Here is a 27,700-nt window from a genome sequence, read left to right on the forward strand (position 1 = left end):
CAGATCAAGAGACTCAATTACTACAGCGCTCGTCCTTATTGGACGTGAATGACAGTTCAACCGGCCTATCGACACGGCGGGATCTTGAAAATCTGCAAAAAACATTTAGGGCCCCTTTTAGAAAGCGGCGGTAAGCCCAACGCAGGCTTACTGCTCGCTAAAAAGGAAGCACCGCTGGGCTACTGCAGCAGCCTGTCGGTACTTCCCACCTCCAGCACGCTGTCATTTCCAGCGCTAGATTAATATATTTATATTTGTAGCACCGGTGTGTACCTGGCGGTAATCGGCCAGTGCCGCGTGCTGCCTAGTTACCGCTAGGTTAGTACGAGAGCCCTTACCGCCACCTCAATGGGTGGCGGTAAGTGTCCCCCCCCCCCCCCCCAAATGGCCACACGGCAAGTGCTTTACTTGCTGCACAGCCATTTCCTGTAGAAAAGCAAGACCTACCTTTTAATCAGCTGTGGTAAAAGGGGGCCTCAGCACGCATGAAAAACACGTGCTGACACCAGTCGCCACTGATGACCCAACAAGAGCTGTCGCTAGCGGCCTTGTAAGGGACGGTCCTTGAGGCAGCCCTTGTTGGGCGAAACGTGATCAGGTCCCCTGCGTCTGACAGAAGCTAAAAATCTTTAAGCTAAGTATTTGTAATAATTACTTAATGGTCAAGTGAAAAAAGTACTAGTTTGAAGTGCTATAATTATTTCAAAAATTATAAAAAGCATAAAAATTCAAAATGTAAACCAATCAGTTAAATTTTACATATCCTTTACACCGATGAGGAGGTAGGTGCTGTAAATCTTGCAAACGTTGAAGTAGATCAGCGAGTTGCACCGCTGAGGTGTTTTGGATTAAATATCTTTATTTGTTGAAGATAGGACGTATTTGGATTTTTGAATATTCTTGGACCTGCATGCATAAGTGTTGGGCACACTCGACCCACCCATGTCCTTCCCAGGTCCACACCCCCTTGCAGTTACGCACTATGGGGCGATGCCATAACAGGCCTTTGTAAGCCACATTGAGCCTGCAAATAGGTGGGAAAATGTGGGATACAAGTGCAATAAACAATAAATAAATAAATAAATAAAAAAGTGGCCTGCGGCAGTGCGAGCACCTCTTTTGCGCGCATTCTGGATCAGTTTTTGTCATGTCATGGAAAAGGGCCTTTTTTAAGGGGCCCGAAAATGGACGTGCGGCAAAATAAAAACCAGCTCGTGTCCATTTTCAGCCTGAGACCTTACCGCCACCCATTGACTTAGCAGTAAGGAGTCACACACTACCTGGGCGGAAGGCATGCAGCATGCGCTCACTGCTGTTTACCGCCAGGCAGTGGCGTAGCCACAGGTGGGCCTGGGTGGGACAGGGCCCATCCACTTAGGGCTCAGGCCCACCCAACAGTAGCACATGTTTAGCAGTAGCTGGTGGAGATCCCAAGCTCTACCAGCTGAAGACTTCCCCCTGATGGTAATGAAAATGGTGTGCTCTATGTTACTGGCACCTGTGAATGCTCAGTTTTCAGCGCATGCCTGCTGCAGACTACCAAGGTGGAGAGAAGCATTTTCCTCTCAGCTGAGATGTCTTTTGGTGGTGGTGGTGGTGGGGAGGAGAAAATTTGGTGCCCACCCACTTCTTGCCTAGGCCCACCCAAAATCTGTTGTCTGGCTACGCCCCTGCCGCCAGGTAAGCGCCATGCAGTTGAAATGGAAAATATTCTCCACCTGGGGCATGTGGTAGCCAGGCAGTAATGCTGATGTGGCATGCACTGGATGCGTGTAGGCCCTTATGTGCCTTTGTAAAAGGTCCCTTCTGGATTTTGCATGCACAATAAGCAGAATCTAGACTAGGAGGATGCATAACTGCTAATAAGCACCAATTAAACATCAATTAAAGCCAATAATTGTTAGTTAACACCAATTAACAGCTAATTATTATATTACTAGTAAAGAAGGCCTGTTTCTGACACAAATGAAACGGGTGCTAGCAAGGTTTTCCTCGGAGTGTGTATGTTTGAGAGAGAGTGTATATGTGAGAGAGAGTGTGTGTGTGAGAGAGAGAAAGAGTGAGATAGAGAGAGACAGAGTGTGTGAGACACAGAGTGTATGTTTGTGTGAGAGTGAGAGTCTATGTGAGACAGAGAGATAGACTCTGTGTGTGTGTGTGTGTGTGTGTGTGTATGTGTGTGTGTGTGTGTGTGTGTGTGTGTGTGGTGACAGAGAGACAGAGAGAGAGAGAGAGAGAGAGAGTGTGTCAGAGTGTGTATGTGAGAGACAGAGAGTGAGTGTGTGCCCCTGCACCCCATCTCTGAGGACCCCTTCCCCCCTCTTTCAGGACTCCCTTGCCCCCCATTTATGGTCTCAGAACCCCCTTCCTCCCCCAACTCTCTGGTCTCAGGACCCCCTCCCCCCACCTCTCTGGTCTCAGGACCCCCCTCCCCACCTCTCTGGTCTCAGGCTCCCCACCTGTCTGGTCTCAGGACCTCCCCCCCCACCTGTCTGGTCTCAGGACCCCCTCCCCCCCCTCTCATCCCATGCACCCACTGTTGGTCTTTATGGCCTTGGACTGCAAGCAGGACGTGTGCTGCAGGCTCTCCCCTTCGTTATTCTGCCTGTTGTTAAAGGCTTTTACCTGCTGCTGCGCCACCAAGAGTGAAGGGGAGCAAGGACGGATGCCGCTTCAGAGTGCCTTTGTTTTCAGTTCAGTTTCAGCTGTTTCTGTGGTCCCGCCCTTCCGGAAACAGGAAATGAGGGCGGGACCAGAGGAACAGCTGAAATTGAAGCCAAAGCAAAGGCAGCCTGAAGCGGTTCAGCTGTCAGTCGCGATCGTGGGCTATTGCTCGAGTGTTGTAGCGGCTAACGTGTTCCGTGCTCCCGCGGTCCCACGTCCCAGCCCTATCTTGTTTGTTTTCGCCGCGCGCTTCCCGCCTCCTGGCTTGGAATTGTAGCATCTCCTGACGTCAGGCACACAGGGTTCTACTGTGGGAGAGTGACGTCAGGAGATGCTTACGAACACAGCCAGAGACATTGGAACATTGGAGGAGCAAATTATTATATTAGACTAGTAAAAAAGACCCGTTTCTGTTTTGAAGGAAATGGGCGCTAGCAATGGGGTTTTTGTTAGTGTGTTTTTGGTAATCATACAGTTGTTAGTAAAGTATTATAATGAGAAGGAATAATTGTTAAATTTGTAAATCATTCCAAGCCCCTCCCCCCTCTTTCTCCCCCTCCAGCCACCCATGTCCAGCGACCCTCCTCTCCCCCTGCCCCCCTCGGCGCATCACCCAAGTCCCTCCCCTCCCGGCACATCACCCAAGCCCCTACCCCCCACCCCCCCCCCCCCCCCGGGCACATCAACCCCCTCGCTACCCACAACCCCCAATAGTAACGGTGTCCGGCCGCTGCTGCTTCTCATGTTGAGCAGCAGCGGCTGGTACAAAAAGGAAAAAACAAAAAAAAAATTACAACCTGAAAAACGTGGCTCCGTAGACAGCCATCTGGCATTGGCTGTCGTCTCTGCAGCTGGGCCTCCTTTCCCCTCTGACGTCGCTGCATTCCTTCGGGGTCTTCCTCCAGGGGCAGTGATGTGCAGGGGAGAGGAGGAGCGGCTGCAGAGATGACAGCCAATGCCAGATGGCTGTCTACGGAGCCGTGTTTTTCAGGTTGTTTTTTTTCTTTTTTTTCTTGAGTGATGTGCCGGGGGGGAAGGGGCTTTGGTGATGCGCCGAGGGGGGGGGCACTGACAGCTGATTCCTAGGTAGGGGGAGGACCATTATCGACCCCCCCCCCCCCCCGCCGCTGCTGACTCCCTCCCCCGCCATTGCCCCCCCCCCCCGCTGCCGCCAACTTTGACGACCCCTTTCCGACGACCCTCTCGACCCCCCCTCCCGCTGCCAACCCTCCCCCCGCCGTCGCCTACCTTTGCTGGCGGGGGACCCCAATCCCCGCCAGCCGAGGAGGTCCTCTTCTTTCCGCGAAGGCTTCGCTCTGTTTCTGACGTCCTGCAAGTTGTACATGCAGGACGTCAGACTCACAGAAATGCAACGAAGCCTGGCTGATCTGCAAGGCTTTGATCTGTTTCTGTGAGTCTGACGTCAGAAACAGAACGAAGCCTTGCGTGGGAAGAAGAGGACCTCGGCTGGTGGGGATTGGGGTCCCCTGCCAGCAAAGGTAGCCCACGGCGATGGAGGGGGAGGGTTGGCGGTGGGAGGGGGGGTCAAGAGGGTCGTCGGCAGGGGGTCCAAGGCAAAATCTACGGGGGCACAGGCCCCCCTGGCCCCACGTAGCTACGCCACTGGTTGTGGGCGTTTCAAAAAAGCTATGTGTACTATCATGGAATACACCCGATCTGTGCCTGTTAGATGCAGGTATTTAGGCCTGGTTTTAAGTGACCTAAATGGGTGCACCTAATTTTGAGTCTCAAGAATGGCACATGTGCATATTCTATAAACTAGGCCTAAATTTAGGTGTAGTTTATAGAACTGTGCTAAGCTTGTGGTTTTTCAGTGCCAATTTTTAAGGCGCGATTTATAGAATTTGGCCCTAAATGTCACCAGAAATTGCATGTGCATATTTGGGCATGTGCCCAATTTGCGCACGCAATTTCAATTAGTGCGTATAATTGGCATTTTTAACAAGCAATTATTGGTGCTAATTGAAATCAATATATATGCAGGTAAATTTAGGCACGTGATCCGTGCCTAAATTCTACATGAATCCTCTGGAAAAGGGGGCGTGGAAATGGGAGGGTCATGGGCATTTCAGGGTGGAGCATGGGTGTGGATTTGAGTTGTATGCGCTATTATAGAATAAGAAGTTTCACTGCACAAATGTAGGCAGGGCATTTACACCACATTTTCGTTGTTGCAAATGGACACGCCTAAACTTACACGTGACCCTTGCGCTTAAATGCTATTCTATAAACCATGCCTAGGCATAGCTTATAGAACACCACTGAAGCATTTTTTTCCATGACAATTTTTTGGTGCAATTTATAGAATACTAGTAAAAAAAAAAAGGCCCGTTTCTGACACAAATGAAACGGGCGCTAGCGACCCTCCTCTGGACATGGATCAGCTGTGACGCATGTTTTTTTCCCCCCGGGTTCTGAAGTTGACATCATAATGGCTATGGTGATGTCAGCCTGATCTACGGAGCCTAGCAGACCAACTCAGAATGAGCCATGGTCCCAGGCAGCAAGTCAGAACGTTGGAGGTGAGAATTATTATATAGGACATCCTTAAGCCAATATTCTAACGTGGCTTAGTAAAAGGGCCCCTAAGACATGTAAATCAAGAAAGGCTCCAACCTGCCGAGGTCCTCATGCGACCTAATCTCTGTTGCCTTTTCAAATGCCCGTTTCTTGTTATTTGTTTTACTGTCCACTTTCTGAAATCTCTCTTAATTGCCCAGGGGCCCTTTTACTAAGTCACGGAGGTACCTATGCACGCCCAACACACGTCAAGTTTGAGTTACCGCCCGGCTACCATGTGGCCCTGGCGGTAATTTCATTTTTGATGCGCGTCCGCTAAGCGCGCCTATAAAATATTTTTATTTTCTTGGCGCGCAGGCGGTAATCGGGCGGTAATCATCATTCTACACGCACAGGCCATTACTGCCCGGTTACCGTGTGAGACCTTACCGCTAGGTCAATGGCTGGCGGTAAGGTCTCAGACCCAAAATGGACGCGTGGCAATTTTCATTTTGCCGTACGTCCATTTTGGGGAAAAAATGTTAAAAAGGCATTTTTGTTTTACAGGTGCGCTGAAAAAGGATTCTGCACACGCCCAAAACACGCGTCTACACTACCGCTGGCCATTTTTCAGCATGCCTTTGCAAAAGGGCCCCACATAGTCTCTCAACAAACCAAACATCAAGAAAGAGAATCATGTTCAGGCTTTATTCATAAGTGAAAGGATTCCGAGCAGGCAAAGATCACAAGCACATCACAATCCATTGATTATACATGAACAACTTTGTCATTCTCATACAAACAGCAAGAATGGGATAGCACCAAGAGTGGTGTGTGTAACACATTACATTAGACAATGTGTGATATGCAACAAAATCGAGGCCACAAGACTCATTAGATACTCTCTATCTGCTGTCTTTTCATGTCTATGATTTTATTAAGTGTATATCGTTTTGATGGTACTGCCCTAGGCGATTAATCAAATAAAAGTAACCTTGACCTTCAAACAGTGCCTAGCTGTAATCTGAACAATGCAGGGACCATTAAAAAGAGCAGACGGAAATGAAAGTGATAGGAAAACACAGGGCAAGATTTTGCAAGAAGGAAAGGAAAGGGGAGTGAAACAAGGAATCAAAACTAGAATGGAGATATGGTATCAGTCAACATTGGTCAGTGTTGCTTTGCTTGCTGTACTGATACCAGGCTAGTCTTGGCTGGAATATCCATCCCACTCTGCATCTCCATGGGATATACTCATTTTCAACCGAGCAATCAATTCAACAACCAAAGCAAACATAAATGAAGGATCTTGCCTTTTTCTTTCCCAGTGTGATGGTCAAATAACCATACAGTTAAGAAGGGTTCACGTGCAGATCTCAAACGTGTTGATATTCTAAACTCCACTGCCCTGCAGATGATTCTAGGCAACCGGAAAAATGCAAACATGTTAGATGCTACATTCTGGTGGAACACAGTATGTATGGTATCAAAATCTGAATTAAAATCTGAAAAAAACAAAACAAATAATCGACAGGCCATTCTTCAGACATGGAAACCTTTGGATACATATTTTAATACAAGATTTGTAATCACATTGACATTCTATGTATGGATATATAAAGGCTCAAGGCAACCAGTGTCTTATATATTTTGATATTCACAGAAAACGACCAGGTTATTATGTCTCTCTATATCATCTCCATTTTTTTTGATTATTGTTATTGTTATTTTCCATAATTATTTTATAGTTCTATTCATTTGAGCATGTAATGTATTTCTCTGATGAAACATCATTTTGTATACATGTTTTGTTACGTTAAAAAATAATAAAAAAGATTTGAACTATAAAGAAGGGTTTGTGTGTAAAGGACTAAAATACAAGCTGATACACGCCACCACCTTCTCTTACACGAGCACGCAGCTGTGGAATGCACTACCTACAGCCCTGAAAGCTATTGACGAAATAACCAACTTCCGCAAATCTTTGAAGACACATCTCTTCAACAGGGCCTACAAAGAGAACCCATAGCCTCACAAAACTACCTCACCAATCCACCCAGTTATTAAAGTCCACCTTCTATACCTTATATCCTGCCTAACACCTTCCTTCTCTCTTCCCTTACTTAATCTTTGTACATTAATAACTGTATCTGATATCATGGAATGACTTTGTCATAACAATACTCTCTGTAAGCCACATTGAGCCTGCAAATAGGTGGGAAAATGTGGGATACAAATGCAATAAATAAATAAATACTTTTGTGTATGTGCTTCCTTCTCCATGGCAGACATCACACCTGAGTGAGAAGCAATTGTAGAAAAGATCAGTGGGATGTGACAGTAGATAAGATTACACAACAAATCTAGTTTATCCATTTCTGGGTTATCCAACACACAATTTATCAGGTCAATATTCAAAAGCCACAGTCAGTATTCTTTTTAATGCTGGACATGACACCTAAGGGGTTGATATTCAAAGACTCTGTGCTCCTTAGGGGTACTTTTACTAATGTGCAGTGGGCCTACCAAACGGTAAAAGAGCACTACTCTGGGACATGCTGAGGTATCCTGTGGTCAGGTCCAGCCCAAGGCGAGATGCTACCTGAGGTGGAGCTAACATGCCGCCCCCCCCCCCCCCAAGCATTTTACCTTACATAGTAACATAGTAACATAGTAGATGACGACAGAAAAAGACCTGCACAGTCCACCCAGTCTGCCCAACAAAATAACTCATATTTGCTGCTTTTTGTGTATACCTTACCTTGATTTGTACCTGTCCTTTTCAGGGCACAGACCGTATAAGTCTGCCCAGCACTATCCCCGCCTCCCAACCACCAGCCCCTCCTCCCAACCACCGGCTCTGGCACAGACCGTATAAGTCTGCCCAGCACTATCCCCGCCTCCCAACCACCAGCCCCGCCTCCCGATCTTGACTAAGCTCCTGAGGATCCATTCCTTCGGCACAGGATTCTTTTATGCTTATCCCTTGTCACAGTAACGTTCCAAACCCAGCAGCGATACCCATACGCTGCCCTGCCGCCGCTGGCACCCGTCTCTTCCCTTTACTGCAGCTGCCTGAGCCTCTGACAAAACAGGAAGTTACTTCAGAGAGGCGGTCACAGTAAAGGGAAGAGGCGGGTGCCGGCAGCGGCAGGGCAGCCTATGAAAATCGCTGCCACTGCCGGGGTTTGGAACATCACCGTGACGAGGTTAAACACTGCGAAGCCGCTCCCCAAGATGCCGCTCCTGATGAGTGCTGCCTGAGGCCCCCGCCTCAGGTGGCCTAATGGTCGGGCCGCCCCTGCCTGTGGTAGTGTTCTGCTTAGCATGTGCTAATCCTACGCTGGAAAATATTTTTTTTATTTTACAGCACTGGAGGCATGTTTGGGGGTGGGGAGTAGGTGTGCCTGCGCTAATCTGGTGGCGCAGGCACATTACCGTGTACTAGTTGATTAGTGCAGGAGTAGCACGTCCTTACCGTCTCCTAAATAGTATTACATAAAGAGCATGAGTGACATAATAGAATTAAGCAATCAGTATGCAAAGGTAGTATTCGGAATAATAAAGCGTTAATGCGATATAGTTCTTATGATGGATCGTTGGAGTATTGCTTTGTTGAAGAGATAAGTCTTCAGTGATTTCCAAAAGATGATTAGATCGCATGATTAGTTGCATGAACTCCATCTAAGCATATTCTAAATACTGTGCAAAGATTTACGCACGGTATTTAGAATACTCTTAGGCGTGATTGCCTAACGCGCATTAGTTTTAGGCGCCATATATAGAATCGGGCCCTTAAAGGCTGAATAGCAGCTCTTAAGTGGTCAAGTGCTCACTCCAACCCCCAGAACGCCCTCAAAATAGCTTGTTTTGTGCTTTGGTGCTAACAGCGAATTTTATTGGTACTTAGCCGGTTAAGAGCTCCTTTTACTAAGTGGCGGTAAATCCAACATTGACTTACCGCTCACTATACAGGAAGTACAGCCGGGCTATTGCAGCAGCCCAGCAGTACTTCTCACCCCTAGTGCACCATCATTTCAACCGCTACGAAAATTTATTTATTTTTGTAGCGCCGGAGGGTACCTGGCGGTAATTGGGTTAAAACAGGAGATCTTACCGCCACCTCAATGAGTGGCGGTATGGGCCCCCCCCCCCCCAAATGGCCACACGGCAAGCAGGGGTGTAGCCAGACCTCGGCGGGAGGGGTCCAGAGCCCAAGGTGGGGGGCACTGTTTACCACCTCCCCCCGCCATCGCCTCCCCTCCCGCCACTTTGGACCCCCCCCTGCTGCCGCTGCTGCAACCCCCCCCTGCCACCCGCCCCCCCCTGCCCCACCGCCACATCAGGTGAGGATGTAAGGTGTCAGAAACAGATGATCACACAACGAAGACGCCGGAGTCGATCAGCGCTGAAGAAGACTCTTCAGCTGGCGGGGATTGGGGATCCCCGCCAGCAAACAAGGTACCTGATGATGCGGCGGCGTTGTTGGGGCGGGGGGCGGTGGCGGGGGGTCAAATGTAGAGGGGGCCAGGGCGTAATCTGTGGGGGTCCATGCCCCGTGGCCCCATGTAGTTACGCCCCTGATGGCAAGTGCTTTATTTGCCGCCTGGCCATTTCCTGTAGGAAAGCCAGATTTCCCTTTTACCAGCTGCGGTAAAAGGGGACCTAGGCAAGCGTGTAAAACACACGCCAACACCAGCGCCGGCCACCTTTTGCTGCAGCTTGGTAAAAGGGACCCAACTGAAAATTAGCAGCTTGCCCTGACCAAGTGATTCAATCGGTCGGCTACATTGTTTTGAATATTGACTGGTATATATATATATTTTTTTTTCCTTCAAATAATACATCATAACAGAATTGCTGCATCCCCAGCATAGAAGACGTTTTTTTTTTACTGTGAGAGGACATTGTTTAAAGCAGGTATCACTCACTGCAGGAGTAAGAAAGGAAATGGAGATGATTGACATCTTTCTCATCTTTAAAGTGGGGGGGGGGGGCATTGTTGTTGAATATGTCTGCTCATTAGGATAAGGCGTATTTCTGTGTGTCCCACGCATAGACATTCCTAGGTACAGTTATCCTATATAATAATTCTCACCTCCAACATTCTATGCGTCTGCCTGCCTGTGTCCATAACTTTCTTCACAGATGGGCTCCGAAGCCCTAGCTGATGTCACTAGACCCATTTTGACGCGTCCTATATAATTCTCACCCCCAACGTTCTATGCGTCTGCCTGCCTGTGTCCGTAACTTTCTTCACAGATGGGCTCCGAAGCCCTAGCTGATGTCACTAGACCCATTATGACGCGTCCTATATAATTCTCACCCCCAACGTTCTATGCGTCTGCCTGCCTGTGTCCGTAACTTTCTTCACAGATGGGCTCCGAAGCCCTAGCTGATGTCACTAGACCCATTATGACGCGTCCTATATAATTCTCACCCCCAACGTTCTATGCGTCTGCCTGCCTGTGTCCGTAACTTCTTCACAGATGGGCTCCGAAGCCCTAGCTGATGTCACTAGACCAATTATGACGCGTCCTATATAATTCTCACCCCCAACGTTCTATGTGTCTGCCTGCCTGTGTCCGTAACTTTCTTCACAGATGGGCTCCGAAGCCCTAGCTGATGTCACTAGACCCATTATGACGCGTCCTATATAATTCTCACCCCCAACGTTCTATGCGTCTGCCTGCCTGTGTCCGTAACTTTCTTCACAGATGGGCTCCGAAGCCCTAGCTGATGTCACTAGACCCATTATGACGCGTCCTATATAATTCTCACCCCCAACGTTCTATGTGTCTGCCTGCCTGTGTCCGTAACTTTCTTCACAGATGGGCTCCGAAGCCCTAGCTGATGTCACTAGACCCATTTTGACGCGTCCTATATAATTCTCACCCCCAACGTTCTATGCGTCTGCCTGCCTGTGTCCGTAACTTTCTTCACAGATGGGCTCCGAAGCCCTAGCTGATGTCACTAGACCCATTATGACGCGTCCTATATAATTCTCACCCCAACGTTCTATGCGTCTGCCTGCCTGTGTCCGTAACTTTCTTCACAGATGGGCTCCGAAGCCCTAGCTGATGTCACTAGACCCATTATGACGCGTCCTATATAATTCTCACCCCCAACGTTCTATGCGTCTGCCTGCCTGTGTCCGTAACTTTCTTCACAGATGGGCTCCGAAGCCCTAGCTGATGTCACTAGACCAATTATGACGCGTCCTATATAATTCTCACCCCCAACGTTCTATGTGTCTGCCTGCCTGTGTCCGTAACTTTCTTCACAGATGGGCTCCGAAGCCCTAGCTGATGTCACTAGACCCATTATGACGCGTCCTATATAATTCTCACCCCCAACGTTCTATGCGTCTGCCTGCCTGTGTCCGTAACTTTCTTCACAGATGGGCTCCGAAGCCCTAGCTGATGTCACTAGACCCATTATGACGCGTCCTATATAATTCTCACCCCCAACGTTCTATGCGTCTGCCTGCCTGTGTCCGTAACTTTCTTCACAGATGGGCTCCGAAGCCACGAGGGTTGGCGGCGGGAAGGGGGGCTCAAGAGGGTCGTGGCAGGGGGGGGGGTCCAGGGGTCCGAGGGGGGTCAGGAACTCTGAGGGGGGTCGGGAAATCGGAGGGGGGTCTGCAAATGGGAGGGAGGGAGGCAGGGAGGTGGGGTCTGGAACTCGGAGAGAGGGAGGGGTCTGGAACTCAGAGGGGGGTCTGGAATTCAGAGAGAGGGAGGGAGGGGGGTCTGGAACCCGGGGGGGGGAGGGAGGGGGTTCTGGATCTTGGAGGTGGGGACAAGAGGGGAGGAGGGGGGTATGCACCATCTGTACAAAAACTAAAGATAAACCCAATAAACGGGGGGAAGACCCTGGAACTTGGAGGGAGGGAGGGGGAACGACGACCCTGGAACACGGAGGAAGGGGGGGACACTGGAACTGGGTGGGAGGGATGGGCCCCAGGCACACACACTCTCTCTCACAGACACACTCGCACCCAGTCTCACTCTCTCTGTCACACACACACACTCGCAGATTCACTCTCTCTCTCTCTCACACACAGTCAATCTCACACACAGTCAATCTCACACATACTCTCTCAAACATACACACTCCGAGGAAAACCTTGCTAGCACCCGTTTCAATTGTGTCGGAAACGGGCCTTTTTTGCTAGTAATTTTATAAAATATGCAAATACATGCAGAGAATACGTCTAGAAAGGCACAGGTGTAAGGTTTGTTCAAGAGAATTTGTGTGCTACAGGGGCTGGTTCTGGGAGTCTATTTTACAGGCGCATCAGTGCCTAGGTTGCATTTAGAACACAGCTAAAAAAAAATAAAGGCGGTCATTAAAAATAGCACAGCAGACTTAGAAACATCAACAACCAAGTGCGTCTGCTATGAACAAAAATTAGCTGGAATTATTGTTCACAGAAGATCCTACTTGGTTATGGCCTTCATAAAACAGACACCGAATAAGCATTATTCTATCATTTAAGGAGGTAATAAATCAGCCCGCGGCGGTAAGCTGCTTGTACGTCACTCACAGCCGCGAGCTGCCCTAACCCCACATAATCAATGCTGGGGAATGCAAGGCTTCCGGACCTGAATATCCATGTATGTGCGCTGATAGCAGGAATTAACTGGGCACTGGCCGATATTCGGACTGGTGCCTGGTTAACTCGGTATATAAAGTTTGGACAGCCTTTTTGAACATTGGGCTCTGAGGGGCCCTTTTACTAAGCCTTTGTGCGCCAATTCGGAACTATCGCGCAGCTACCATGTGACCCAGATGGTAATTTCATTTTTTATGTGTGTCCACTACGCGTGCCGGGCGCTAACCGGGTGGTAATCGGCATTGTACGCAGACGGTTACCGCTCGATTAATGTTTGAGACCTTACCGCTAAGTCAATGGGTGGCAACAGTGGCGTAGCTACGTGGGGCCACGGGGGCCTGGGACCCCATAGATTTGGCCCTGGACCCCCTGCCGATGACCCTCTCGACCCCCCCTCCCCGCCGCCAACCTGCCGTCGCCTACCTTTGCTGGCGGGGGGCCCCAACCCCCAGCAGCCGAGGTCCTCTTCTTCTGGCGCAAGGCTTCGTTCTGTTTTTGTGAGTCTGACGTTGTGCAGGACGTCAGACTCACAGAAACAGAACGAAGCCTTGCAGATCAACCAGCAACGCAGGGGACACAAGATAAAGCTAGAATATGGTAGATTTAGAACAAATATGAGAAAGTTTTTCTTTACACAGCGTGTAGTTGGACTCTGGAACTCATTGTCAGAGAATGTGGTGGCAGCGGCTGGCTTTACGGAATTTAAAGGGGGTTTGGACAGATTCCTGAAGGAAAAGTCCATTGAACATTATTAAATTTTTTTATTTTTTTTTTTGGGGGGGGGGGGGGGTTGCCGGGTTCTTGAAGCCTGGATTGGCCACTGTCGGAGACAGGATGCTGGGCTTGATGGACCCTTGGTCTTTTCCCAGTATGGCGGTGCTTATGTGCTTATGTGACTCACAGAAACGGAACGAAGCCTTGCGCCAGAAGAAGAGGACCTCGGCTGGCGGGGGTTGGGGTCCCCCGCCAGCAAAGGTAGGCGAAGGCGGCAGCGGCGGGTTGGCGGCGGGAGGGGGGGTCGAGAGGGTTGTCGGCAGGGGGGTCCAGGGCCAAATCTACGGGGGCCCAGGCCCCCATGGCCCCACATAGCTACGCCACTGGAATACACTTAGTGGATATTTCAGCACCTAAATCTTTGCGCATCCATTTACACCAAGGAAAACACGTAGATTGAGGTGCACAGGGCCATGTTATATAACTGGCCACCTAAATTTTCGGCACTGTTGATAGAATCCAGCCCTTAGAGCTAAATAAAAAAAATGTCACCACCTTATTCAATTTTTTTTTAACAGCATGGCAATTTGAACACTGGGCTGTTATGAAAAGCTATGGGCAGTCAGAAGCAATCTGTGGAATTTCTACGCACTCCACCCAGCCATGATCATTCAGGATGGAACCAGCAGGCAACCAAGCAGCAGACCAAGGAAAGGACAAACTGCAAGTCACACCACAATTACACAGTTTCACTCTGGGGAGGATTTCCGAAGCACTGAAGGTACCATCACATCAATATCCTAAGTGGTTCATCACTGCACACTGCAATTGCAAATATTACACTACCACGTCTTCACGTTAAGACTGCTGGAGCAAACGTTATAACACTAGGTGAAAAATACACAGCTTCATACATAGCCATTCTTCAGGTCACTATTGTCTCTAGATCGTTTATTTTCTTATGTTAGGGACTGCTTAAATTCTAAACTTTTCGTTTCCTGTTATCTGTGCATATGTAGTTTTATTTCACAAGACCATTTAGCAGCACAACGATGAATTTTTATGTCACTTTTTTTTTCCAATTCTACATAACTTGTAGAAGAAGACTGAGCTACAGTGAAACCTGAATATGTCTGCTAGATATATGAAAGGAATAAGGGGAAAAAAATCAGTATTTAAACAGTGATTGGTCCAACAGTGCAGCTTATATTTGTGAACTGGTGTATAGTATCAAGTACAGTGACAAATCAGAGGCAGAATAAAATAGACAGAATGCAAAAATCTCACCTACTGTACTTTTACGTTCCTGAAACGGAGTCCCAGCAGCAGAGCTAACCCTGCTGATGGGCATCACAGTTTCTCTTCTGCATGGGATGAACTTGTCGTGCTCCGAAGCAAGCTACAGTCTCTGAATAAAAATCTGATTTCAGAAACCAAATCAAAGTGAAAACGAATGCATTTAAGGGAAATTCTCTAACCTAGGCACTCACATTTAGGAACAAAGACATATATGAACAAAGGACCCTCGCACAGGTCAATACAAGCAGGCAAACACAGCGAAGGTGACACCAAAGATGATGGAAAACAAAACGTCCAACGGACTCAAAGGGTTCACATCGGAAGCTTTATTCAAAGTATATAATGGAGTCGACACGAATTGTGTTTCGGACACAGAGACCTGCTTCAGGAGTTCTTGGGAAGTGTAAATATATTAACTCCTCAGCGTTCTACGGCATTTGAAAGTAATGACCTAGTCTCTGGTGTATCAAGTACAGGAGCACCTGCTTCCAAAGTAGCAGCAAACATGTCGTGTCGACTCCATTATGTACTTTGAATAAAGCTTCTGATGTGAACCCTTTGAGCCCGTTGGACGTCTTGTTTTGCATTATCTTTGGTGTCACCTTCGCTGTGTTTGCCTGCTTGCAAAGACATATATGCACCAGGGGCATAGCTACGTGGGGCCGCGGGGGGCATGGGCCCCCACAGATTACGCCCTGACCCCCTCTACATTTGACCCCACCCCGCCGCCGCATCAGGTACCTTGTTTGCTGGCAGGAGTCCCCAAACCCCGCCAGCCGAAGAGTTTTCTTCAGCGTCGGTCGACTCCGGCGCCTTCATTGTGGGATCATCTGTTTCTGACGCCTTACGTCCTGCACCGTGCGTGTAGCCCCGTGCAAGATGTAAGGTGTCAGAAACAGATGATCCCACAACGAAGGCGCCAGAGTCGACCGGTGCTGAAGACGACTCTTCAGCTGGCGGGGATTGGGGACCCCCACCAGCAAACAAGGTACCTGATGTGGCGGCGGGGCAAGGGGCGGGCAAATGTGGTTTGCAGTTGTGGCAGTGATCCAAAGGGGGGGTTGCGGCGGAGGGGGGGTCCAAAGTGGCTAAACAGTGCCCGCCCACCTTGGGCTCTGGCACCCCCCCTCCCGCTGAGGTCTGGCTACGCCCCTGATATGCACATCTGTGCAACAGAGGCATAGCTAGGTGGGGTGCAAGGAAAGCGTCTACTCCCCCAAATGGATTTTGAATAAAATAGTGCTTATGCAGATCAGCTTTCAGCTTCATACTGACGCCTATTTTACAAAACATCTGCAACCCCCCCCCCCCCCCCCCCATGTGCAGATACTTGCTTAACTTACATAAAGGTATTTGCAAAGACAGGGCTTCCACTTATGCCCTTGCAAATACCTTACAGAGGGGTCCTTTTACTAAGCCGTGGTAAAAAGTGGCCTGCGGTAGTGTAGGCATGTGTTTTGGGTGCACGCCGGGTCAGTTTTTACCGTGTCTGAATAAAGGGATTTTTTAAAATTGAGACGGGAAAAGAGCATGCGGTAAACCTGAAACCAGCACACGCCCCAATTCAGCCTGAGCCCTTAACATCACCCATTGGTCTAGCGATAAGGGCTCACATGCTACACACGTGGTGACCGGTCGGCACGCGCCAACTGCAGATTACCACTGGAACTGCCGTGCGTGGAAGGAAATAAATGAAAAAAAATCATCCAGGTGTTATGGGCACGCAGCAAATCTGAAATTACCACCAGAGGGCACAGTAGCCTGGCAGTAGTCTTACTTTGGCGCACACTGCGTGCGCATAGAGTTTAACACACCTTTGTAAAGGGCTCCTTAACGTTGTAAGTTACACACATCCCTGCCGCATTCAGGTTCTTGCATTTACGTCAACTCTATGGCTGGTGTATGTGTGGGCACCACAAAAAAATGTCACAATTTGCCCCAAGATTGGATGTGGAAAATACACTTTAGTGAAGGACCCGACACAGCCGTGTTTCAGCAGTAACTTTGATAATTCAATACAATTCAATAGTTCTGCTCAACCCAAACGATTGAGGAGAAGTTGCTCTCAATGCTATTTGCCATCACTCCTACAGTGCAGCCGTGGGGTACCTAAATAGAGGTGCCCTGTTATAGAATTATCCCCTAACCTCCGGATTCTATATAGCATGCCTAGATTTACGTGTGGTTCTACACGTAAATCTAGGCGTATTCTATAACTCCGCGCATAGATTGTTTTAACAAGCTGTTAAGCATTAACAGCTCTTAAGCAATAACGAGCACTAATTGGCAAAAATTAGAATTTGCGCACGTACATTGCTAAGCAAAAAGGGGTGTGGTTAGGAGGGCGTGGAAATGGGTGTTTTATGGGCATTCCAAACTCTACGTGCGTATTTATAAAATATGGGCCAATGCGCATAAATCTATGTGCAGGGATTTACGCCAGCTTTTCGTTGGCGTAAATGGACGCACGTGGATTTAGTCACATCAACCACACCTAAGCGTATTCTAAATAAAATACGCTTAGGCATAATTGCCTAAGGCATGTTAATTTTAGGTGCCATCTATAGAATCGGGCCCTAATTCTATAAAAGTCATCAAAAGTTGTGTACACAAATTTGGGCTCAATTGGTATGCGCAATTTAATTGAATAATGAGCCAATTAGAGCCAATAACTGGCTTTCTAACAAACAGTTATTGGCACTAATTAGATTTAATTGCTATTTATACGCGGGATCTGTGGCTAAGTTTTACAAGTGGCTCAAAAAAGGGAGCACAAAAATGGGAGGGTCATGGGTGTTTTGGGGTGGATCGCGGGTGTGATCTTGAGTTACTTGTATAACTGGGGCACTGCACGTAACTTTAGGTATGGATATTTGCACCACATGTTCGTTGTTGCAAAAGGCGGCATTTCAATTTATGCACAACTCCTGCGCGTAAGAACAATTCTGTAAACCACACCTAACTTTATGCATGGCTTATAGAATAGTATTTTTTTTTTCTCTGCCAGTTTCTTCAGTGCCATATATAGAATTCTCCTCTTAGTTATTAAAAATCAGTAAAAGCATTCCAAGAAATGCTAAGATGAGGCCCGCACTGTTTTAACATAGCAACTTACTTTGTTAACGATATTATTCTCCCTCTTTCACGATTATTACTGGAGGTTTCCTTATATTCTACCAGGAAGAAGAGACCCTCAACCCAGTGGCGTAGCCAAGGGTGGGCCTAGGTGGGCCCAGGCCCACCCACTTTGGGCTCAGGCCCACCCAGTAGCAGCACACTTATGATGTGGCTGGCAGAGATTCCCAAGTCCCACCAGCTGAAAACTCCCAACAACTGTTCCTCCTGCAAACCTTGTAAATAGCAGATCTTCGCCTGCAGCAAGCAGTGACTGATACATACTGCTCCCAACACCCCCACAGCCTTCCCTCTGACGTACTCCCACCTATGCGGGAACAAGAAGTTGCATCACTGGGAAGGCTGTGGGAACAACATGAGCAGTGTGCATTAATTGCTGCTCGCCGCTGGTGAAAATCTGCTATTTAAAAGATGTGAGAGAGGGTGGATGTTTGAGAGACCATATGGCACGCAGGAGAGACCAAATCACCTGTGGAATGGGGCCGGGTTCTTTTGACCACCCATCTTGGGCCCAGGCCCACCCAAAATTGGGTGTCTGGCTACACCCCTGCCTCAACCCATACCAGAGAAAACCCGAACAGCTGAAAGGAATTTAATTCATCACATTGGCTGGGAACAGGTCAAAGTTCCATCATTCACACCAAGCTAAAGGGGGCAGGATCTTGCAACGACAAACAGACAACAGACAGACTCTATTCTCCCATGATGCACTGGGAATTGCACAAGTTTCACAGTCAGTGTACAGAAGTGTGAGGACTGTGGACCATTTTGGAGAAATGTGAACTTTTTAGTTAAAACCCCTCTGGAGCATTCCCAGACCTTGTCATTCTGGTCTCACAAGGTATAAAAACGCTGACCTGCATATGAACAGGTATACTTCAGGCAAAATTATTCTATTTCTACAACTGATTTCTAGCTTCAAACTCATTTTCTCTATCTAGAAAAGACAGATACTCGAGGTGACATTAACATAAAAGTTAATACTTCTGAAAATGACGCCCGGAAAGGCAGAAAAACAGCATGAAGAGAGGGCATAATTCTCAGATACAGCCTTATATAGAAATCACTTTGATCTATGTCTAGGGTTTGAATTTTTTTCCTCTTGCTGCAGCTACTAGTACAAGACACAGCTTATTCTAGATTTTCACCCCATGCTGCGGATTACAAGCCACTTTTGAAATCTTACAACCCCTTTCGCCTCCATATTCTGCGTGACTCTAGTATGCAGTGAACAGCTTGTACGATCCCTGATCTCAGACGTACGACTCTTCCCTAGTTCCTAATGCACTTAGACCAAAAGCAGATTAGAAGTCTCTAATTAATTTTGTGGCCCTTATCTCCCCAAAATAAAACGACAAAACTAAAGGGCAGTGTGGTAAACCGTTATTCTTTCGCCTCAGCCAGCTTATTGTTCATCTCTTTGCTTTTCTCCTGGTCCTCTGGTTTTGTTCCACCACCGACGCATTCTGTGCCCTTTTTCTTTCACAGCTCGGCTGGAATGCACTCTGCTTGTCTTTGGCCTTTCTCACTGGTTTATGGCTTGTTGATGTCTTTTTTGGTTTGGAAGGCTGAAAAGGAGGTGTTTCTCTACCTGGGACAGACATACAGACAACCCAGAAACGCAGAAAGCAAGAAGCAGACATGGAAAAGTGGAAGGGGGATTTGGGTGGGGGTTGGGGATGGGAAGAAAAGCATTAGTTAGAGTACAGTATTATTAAACATTTATTCCCTAATTATATAATCTTGCGTGCCCATTTTCACACTTGCATGCAAAATTGTGTGCACGGGTTATAAAACACTGACAGTTAGGGTCATAACTTAATTGTTAAATTAGAGGTTGATATTCAAAGTGATTTAATTGGCCAGAAATGGCTCCTGGAAAACAGCAAGGCAAACAATCTGCAAACTCCAAGGTGGAAGGACAAAAAAAGCAGATCAATCAAAGAAAATAGATTATTGAATGACAACCAAAGGTTCAGGACGGTATTCACGTCACTATCTTTTATGATTCATTCGGTTCATGCTGTTTTTTACTGCATTTTGGAAGATTCATGATTTTAGACTTCCATAACTCCCCTGACGCAGCCCTGTTGGGCGAAACACGGCCAGTGTCGGGTTGATTTGTTTATTTGGTTGTCATTCAATAAACTATTTTCTTTGATTGATCTGCTTTTTTTGTCCTTCCATCCAGAAATGGCCCCTGGCCAGTTAAAGCACCTGTTCAGGGCTAACTGCTAATTTTCGGTGCCACACTGAAAACCAACTATTTTTTTGGGTGGAGTGGGGGGTCTGGGGGTGGAGTCAGCATCTATCCTATATATGAAAAAAAAAATCTTTAAAAAATCAAAACTTCCTTTCCTCTCAATTGCAAAGCTGCTTGCTGCTACAATTTGCTATATTTCTGTCCTCCTGCTGACTTTATAGCTAATCTTTTACCTTGTGTGTTTTTCGTGCTGAAATTGTTCAATAAGGGTGCTTATGACAAGAACTGTGTTTGAAACTTCTTCCTAGTACAGAGTTGACTGAGGTTTAATTTAATTAATTTGACTCCTGTTGAACCTGGTGCCTAGTAGAACCTGCTGCTTCCTGGAGAGTTGGGATTGGAATTCCTTAGAAGCACTACAAACCTTAAAGCTAAGCTTTTCTGAATGTATATATTTTCAGATTTTTGTGTTTGGTTTGATTCATAGATTCTATACTGCTCTCTTACCTGTGTGTCTCTCTCTAATTTCTTCCCAGAACATTGCTGATATGCAAGGGGGTGTATGCAGGGTCAGTATATGGATGGGGTTTCCCACTTACAGAACTCTGCAAGTTCTGTGCATCCCCGCTGTAGCTGAGGGTCTCACACTTATAACACCTCTATGGCTGACATATTTGTGGGCACCTTGATGTTATGCGTGCCAGTACTGGAATGTAGTAGTCGAACCTAGGTGTCGAGATTCCATTTTAGAAAAGTCTGCTACTACATGGCTTTGGGGTGCTTGTAGGCACCCAGTTACAGAATTATTTCCCAGAGTGGCTTTTATAAAATTACCCCATGGAGTGTGCCCATAAAAATATGCATGGTGATAAAATAGCGTGTAGGTCTACATGATACATGTGTAGGTATGTTCGTGGGTGGAGCGTGTATAGAGTCACAAAGTATGCACAATTTTTGTAAAATATTTGAGTGTAAATGTCCACAACGTAAATCTTTATTTATTTATTTGTTGCATTTGTATCCCACATTTTCCCACCTATTTGCAGGCTCAATGTGGCTTACATTGTACCGTGAAGGCGTTTGCCAACTCCGGTAGAGAAACAAGTACAAAGTGATGTTATAGTCGAATAAGGGTCATATGTTACAGACACATTGGGAATCAGAGGAGGAGAATTATGTAGTGTTCATTACGAGCTTTAGTTACGTTGTGTTGCAGGGTTCAGGCACTTAACCCCTAAAATGTTATAAAGACACATAGGGAGCAATTGTATAACTGGACCCCTCCATTTAGGTGCCCTTAGGACACTCCATTATATAATACCAGCATAATCTGGAATCAGTGCACCTTAGAGTTATGTGCCTCCTGTTACACGAACCATAGACCTGGTAACTACAGTAATCTGTAAGTTTTGTGCATAAGTGGGAGTTCCGCCTTTTAGGGGATAATTTTATGTTTAAATCATCTTTATTAAGCCATGCATCCAATAACAAGTCACAGTAGTAGTTTGTGATCTATGGCCATATATGGTGTACAATTTATCCACTAACCCACAAAAACCAATCATCTCCTCCCCCCCATCTGGAATTCATTGCCAGAGAATGTGGTAAAGACGGTTAGCTTAGCAGAGTTTTAAAAAGGTTTGGACGGCTTCCTAAAGGAAAAGTCCGTAGACCATTATTAAATTGGACTTGGGGAAAATCCACTATTTCTGGGATAAGCAGCATAAAATGTTTTGTACTTTTTTGGGATCTTGCCGGGTATTTGTGACCTGGATTGGCCACTGTTGGAAACATGGATGCTGGGCTTGATAGACCTTTGGTCTGTCCCAGTATGGCAATACTTATGTACTTATGACTTTACCTCCATCTATCCTATAGAGGAAAAAAAAGGGGGGGGGGGAACTTCCTTTCCTCACACTTGCAGAGCTGCTTGCTACTACAATTTGCTATTATAGCCCCTCCCTTAACACCATTCTCTCACCCACTCCTAGGCTAGCTTTCCCTATATAGGAAAACAAAAATACAATTCTCTTCAATCAGCCCTCTATTGGACAATCCTGCTCATTGATATTTCTTAAGTACACCTTCTCACACTTATCATACGCGACCAGCTTCTCATACATCTGCACGCAGCTATGGAACGCACTACCGAAGGCCATAAAAACAACGCAAGACCTAACCATCTTCCGAAGGCTACTGAAAACAGATCTTTTCAAGAAGGAATACCATAAACATCCATCTTAAATACTAACTAATAACATTATACACGATCTATACAAAACCGAACTTTTATCGCATGACTGCTTAATCTCACTGCTATTAATAATCAAGCACTACCACTTTAAACCTTATGTCGAATAGGGTCTCTCTATAGTTGATGACCTAATGTATATTACAATCCAATTTATTACTCAGGAACCTTCATGCAATACCATAATGTATTCTTCTTTACCATGTATGTATGCACATGGTATATATATACACCATGATCTGTTCCATATACTGTATATCATGTTCCATGTATGTTACCATGTATGTATGCACCTTAATGCAATACCATTTGTAATTCTGTTACCCGGAAATGGCAACCGCCATTACGGCAAATGTAAGCCACATTGAGCCTGCAAATTGGTGGGAAAATGTGGGATACAAATGCTACAAATAAATAAAATAAATAAATAAATAAATATCAACATGACTTTCATTCAATGCAATATTTGTTATGCCTTAGTCCTAAGGCAAACCATGTGGAACCTTAGAGTTTGCTCCATCTGTCTCCAAACATCAGCTAAGAACGATGACATGAACAAACTAAAGAAGGAATTGGCAGCAATTAAGGAAGCATCCATGACTACTCAATTCCCAGCCAATTTACCACGGCACTGCCATGGAGAATAAAGCAACAGAGGAATAGATGGGTCAAACTAGGCTCAGGTAGATTTATGACCTGTGTCACAAAGGATTCCACCCTCCCAGTCTTTGCCCCTATGTAATTCCTTTGCTGCATTTGAGTATTATGATGATTAGAAAAGAAGTACTGAGGTGGAGCCAGAGGAGGCAAGGAATGTAACTCAATCGAAAGGACCTCCCAAAAACAATGACAAATCAGCTCAGAGGAGAAAATTCTTACTGCTAGGAGACTCCAATACAACAAAATACAATACAATAAGTGCTTATACCCTGCAAAGTCACAACTGAGTTCTACGTTATGAGAAAAAATATAATTTATTAATGAATACTAAAAATGTATGTACAAATCAAATGTATATACTGTCAAAATATGGTAGATTTGATGAAACCAAATGTACTGAAAACCGCGATCGTAAATCTTCTGACATAAAATACGCTGCGTTACCAGAATCAAGAGAGTGTCCAACATATTTTATGTCGGCACTTTTTTTTGGTTTATTCGATTGAGCTGTTTTTTTCAACATATATACTAGAAGATTTACGATCACGGTCTACCATATTTTGACAGTAAAGGATCATTGTGTAGCCCCTGAAGCAGCCCTGCTGGGCGAAACACGGCCTGTGTTGGGCTGATTTGTATATACATTTTTAGTATTCATTAATAAATTATATTTTTTCTCATAACGATCTGCTCTGTTGATTTTCCGTCTTGGAGTTTGCAGATCGTCTGCCTTTTTGCTTTCTTGGACCCCCACAACTGAGTTCTATCCAGTTTACAATTAAAGAGGTTGGGTATACCCAGAATCTACAACTTATACATAATTAAAAGAAGAGTTTAACAATTATTAAAAAGTTGAAAAAGATATAAGAGGCATTAACTTAGAAATCTCTTGCACTATGCCCTGCACGCCACCAAGGATCAGATCCAAAATGGCTCCCCCTCTCATCGGTGACTGGACCAGCTTCTCCAAGAAGCTGTCGTTTATTACATCTAGAAATTTTATTTCCCTTGCGCTCCCTGATGTAACATTTATCCAGTCACTATTGGGTAGTTGAAATCACCCATTATTATAGCATTGCCCAATTTGCCAGCTTTCCTAACCTCTGTAAACATTTCTTCATCCGTCTGTTTGTTCTGTCCTGGTGTCTCTATCTCCCACCACTACAGGCATGTCCCTCCTCCTTTCTCACTATAGATGCTTCTTTCCTCTAGTCACCCTATCTATTCCTCCCTATCTAGAGGATTTTTCTTCCATTTTTTTGTTCCATCCTTCTCTTTCTTCCACCCCCCCATGAGAAACTACCCTCCCTGTCAATCAATGATTTTCTCCCATTCCCACCCACACTGACCCATTCAATCAGGGTCGGTCCTAGGGTCTCTGGCGCCCCCCAGCAGACTATGAGTTGGCGCCCCCCCAACCTCCTTTCTCTCTTCTCCCACCCTGCCCCTGTCCAACGATTCTCCTTCGCCCTATCCCCCGCCATTCCACGCCACCCTTGGTACTTTAAATCTTTAATTTACCTCCATTCCAGCAGCCACGTCATTTGAAAGCCCTGCCCTGTCTCTAGCCTTCCTTCCCTTCGTAAGTTCGTTCCCTCAGAGACCCGCGCTCGAGGAAATGACGTCAGAAGGCGGGACTGCGGAACGAACTAACGAAGGGAGGGAAGGCTAGAGACAGGGCAGGGCTTTCAAATGATGCGGCTGCTGGAACGGAGGTAAATTAAAGATTTAAAGCACCAAGGGCAGCGCGGTATGGCAGCGCCCTTGAAGGCAGGCGCCCCCCTGCGGTGCTTACCCCGCTTACCGGGTTTGACCGGCCCTGCATTCAATGTTTTATTTCTCATTTCCGCCATGCCCCACCCCACCAACTCAATGTTCTCCCTCCCTCCAATTGTCCAACTGACTAGGGGTACCACCCTTCTTCTAGAAGGGGTCCCTCTTCCTTTTTCATCCTCTAATTCTTAGCATCAGGAGCAGGAGACACGTTAATAAGATGTCATCTCCTACTATTATGGAGTCAGTTTTAGATTAGGATTGGTCCTCTGGCAACAGGAGATGGTGTTTTAACATGTTTCCTGATGCTGACATAGGGAAGACCATCGGACCATACCAGATACGCTGAGGAATTTGTAATCCCTCAACGGGAGTGTGGGACATAATCCACAAAAGTGACAGTCTCCTCTGAATGCAAGATACTTGGCAAGTGCAAGGAACCAGATGAAGGACATGAAAAACTAGAAAGTGAAGAAGTTTGGCAGAGTAGAATATTGAGTTTCCCTTCTTCTCTATCTAGATGAGAGCTGGAGCTCACAGCTGTAGGTGCCAAACTCAGTAGAGTGAAGTCTTACACCTGCTTGTCCACTGTTGCCTAAAAATCAACATGGCCATAATGGAAATTCTCATTGTCCTCCCAAATCTCACTTCCCCTCCCCTCCCCCCCCCCCCCCCCCCCCCCCCCACACACACACACTTCTTGATTACTGTGAACAACATAACAATCCTCCCAGTCTCCTCAGCCAACATCCTCAGGGCCTTATTGACTCATCCCTTTCCTTCTCTACACACATTAACACAATTAAAAAGCACTATCTTTTCTGCACAACCTCTCTAAAAACCACCACTTCCTGTCTGAGCTTACTACCAGCATCTATTTGCTTCTTCATCACCGTCTTCCTAGACTGCTTCAACCTGGTCCTCATGGGTCTGCTGCTGAAGGATCTCTCTGTTTAGAACTTGGAAGAACTATTTATCGTTTTCTGATACTAACATAGAAACAGAGAAACATGACGGCAGATAAAGGCCACATGGCCCATCCAGTCTGCCCATCCTCTGTAACCCCTAACTCTTCCTTTTCCTAAGCGATCACACGTGCTTATCCCATGCCTTTTTAAATTCTGGCACAGTCCTCCACAACCTCCAGTGGGAGGCATTCCACGCTTCCACCACCCTTTCTGTGAAATAATACTTTCTTAGATTACTCCTAAACCTAATCCCTCTTAACTTCATCGTATGTCCCCTCGTTCCAGGGCTCTCCTTCAGTTGAAAAAGGCTCACTTCCTGTACATTAATGCCCTTGAGATATTTAAACTTCTCTATCATATTGCCTCTCTCCCAGCCTATACATGTTGAAGTTCATAAGCTTGTCCCTATATTTTTTGTGTTCAAGACCGCTTACTAATTTTGTAGGCGCCCTCTGGACTGAGTCCATCCTCTTTATATCTTTCCATAGGTGTGGTCTCCAGAATTGCACACAAGTACTCTAAACGGGGCCTCACCAGAGACTTATACAAGGGCACTATCACCTCCTTTATCCTGTTGGTCATCCCTCTTTTTATTTATTTATTTATTTGTAACATTTATATCCCACATTTTCCCACCCATTTTATGCACCCAAGCATCCTTCTGGCTTTGACCGTCGCTTTTTCTACCTATTTTGAAGTTTTAAGGTCATCAGACACAATCACCCCCAAGTCCAGCTCTTCTTTCATACACAGCAAACCCTCTTCCTGACTCATTACATTGGAGCTCCATCCAATCCTGCATAAAATTCAGGTTCTAGGTCAGTTCCTACCTGGACAGTTCCCACTCATCAATTCCCATCTGGACAATTCCCACCGAACCAATTCCCACCACACCAGAGAGGGCAATTCCCACTCGTATAAAAAAAATATGCCAAACACATCCCTTTCCCCTTCCAGACATGCAGTTTATTGGAGGGGGGGAATGCCCCCCCCCCCAAACTACACCCATGCTTAACACACTCGTTTTTTAAGTTTGGAAACATTTCATTTTTTGTTCACTTCCGTTCAATTTCAGTTTTTTCACTATTAAGAACATCTAGCTCAGTATCCTGTTTTCCAAACAGTGACCAAGTCAGGTCACAAGTACCTGGCAGAAACCCAAATCGTGGCAACACTCCATACTACAAATCCCAGGGCAAGCAGTTGCTTCCCATATCTGTCTCAATAGCAGACTATAGACTTTTCCTCCAGGAATTTGTCCAAACCTTTTTTAAACCCAGATACACTAACCGCTGTTACCACCTCCTCCGGCAAAGAGTTCCAGAGCTTAACTATTCTTTGAGTGAAAAAATATTTCCTCCTATTTGTTTAAAAAGTATTTCCATGTAACTTCCTCGAGTGTCCCCTAGTCTTTGTAGTTTTGGAACAAGTAAAAAATGGATTTGCTTCTACTCGTTCTACACCACTCAGGATTTTGTAGACCTCAATCATATCTCCCCTCGTTCGTCTCTTTTCCAAGCTGAAGAGTCCTAACCTCTTTAGTCTTTCCTCATATGGGAGCAGGCCCATCACCCCCTATCATTTTAGTCGCTCTTCTTTGAACCTTTTCTAATTCCGCTGTATCTTTTCTGAGATAGGGTGACCAGAACTGAACGCAATACTCTCAAATATTAACATCAGAGCCATATGCTACATGTAAGAGCTTCTGTCTGTATATGTTATTTTATTGCCTTTTTTATATTCTATTGGTTTTATTATATATATGGATTGTTGCTATGTTGCTTTGAGTGCTGCTTTAAGTTTGTTTTTGTTTATTTTTTGTAGTTTTAATAACACATTTTGTATTTATGTTTATTGGCAGTTTTGTCATTGAAGCCCCTGATGCAGCCCTGGTT

General features: G+C 46.2%; 1 protein-coding gene across 1 annotated transcript in view; it reads right to left on the minus strand.

Annotated features, from left to right (window-relative positions):
- Nucleotides 1–18,901: 18,901 nt before the first annotated feature.
- The window catches only part of MAP6 (microtubule associated protein 6), an 88,222-nt gene continuing 79,423 nt past the window's right edge, over nt 18,902–27,700 (minus strand). Inside the window, exons 3-4 of the mRNA XM_030199327.1 lie at nt 26,472–26,492; nt 18,902–19,518 (exon numbers count right to left, since the gene is read on the minus strand). Coding sequence (XP_030055187.1) covers nt 19,363–19,518; nt 26,472–26,492 — 177 coding nt within the window. The 3' untranslated portion in view covers nt 18,902–19,362. The remainder of the gene's footprint in view (nt 19,519–26,471; nt 26,493–27,700) is intronic.

This window comes from Microcaecilia unicolor, chromosome 4 (assembly GCF_901765095.1).
Source record: "Microcaecilia unicolor chromosome 4, aMicUni1.1, whole genome shotgun sequence".
NCBI lineage: Eukaryota > Metazoa > Chordata > Amphibia > Gymnophiona > Siphonopidae > Microcaecilia > Microcaecilia unicolor.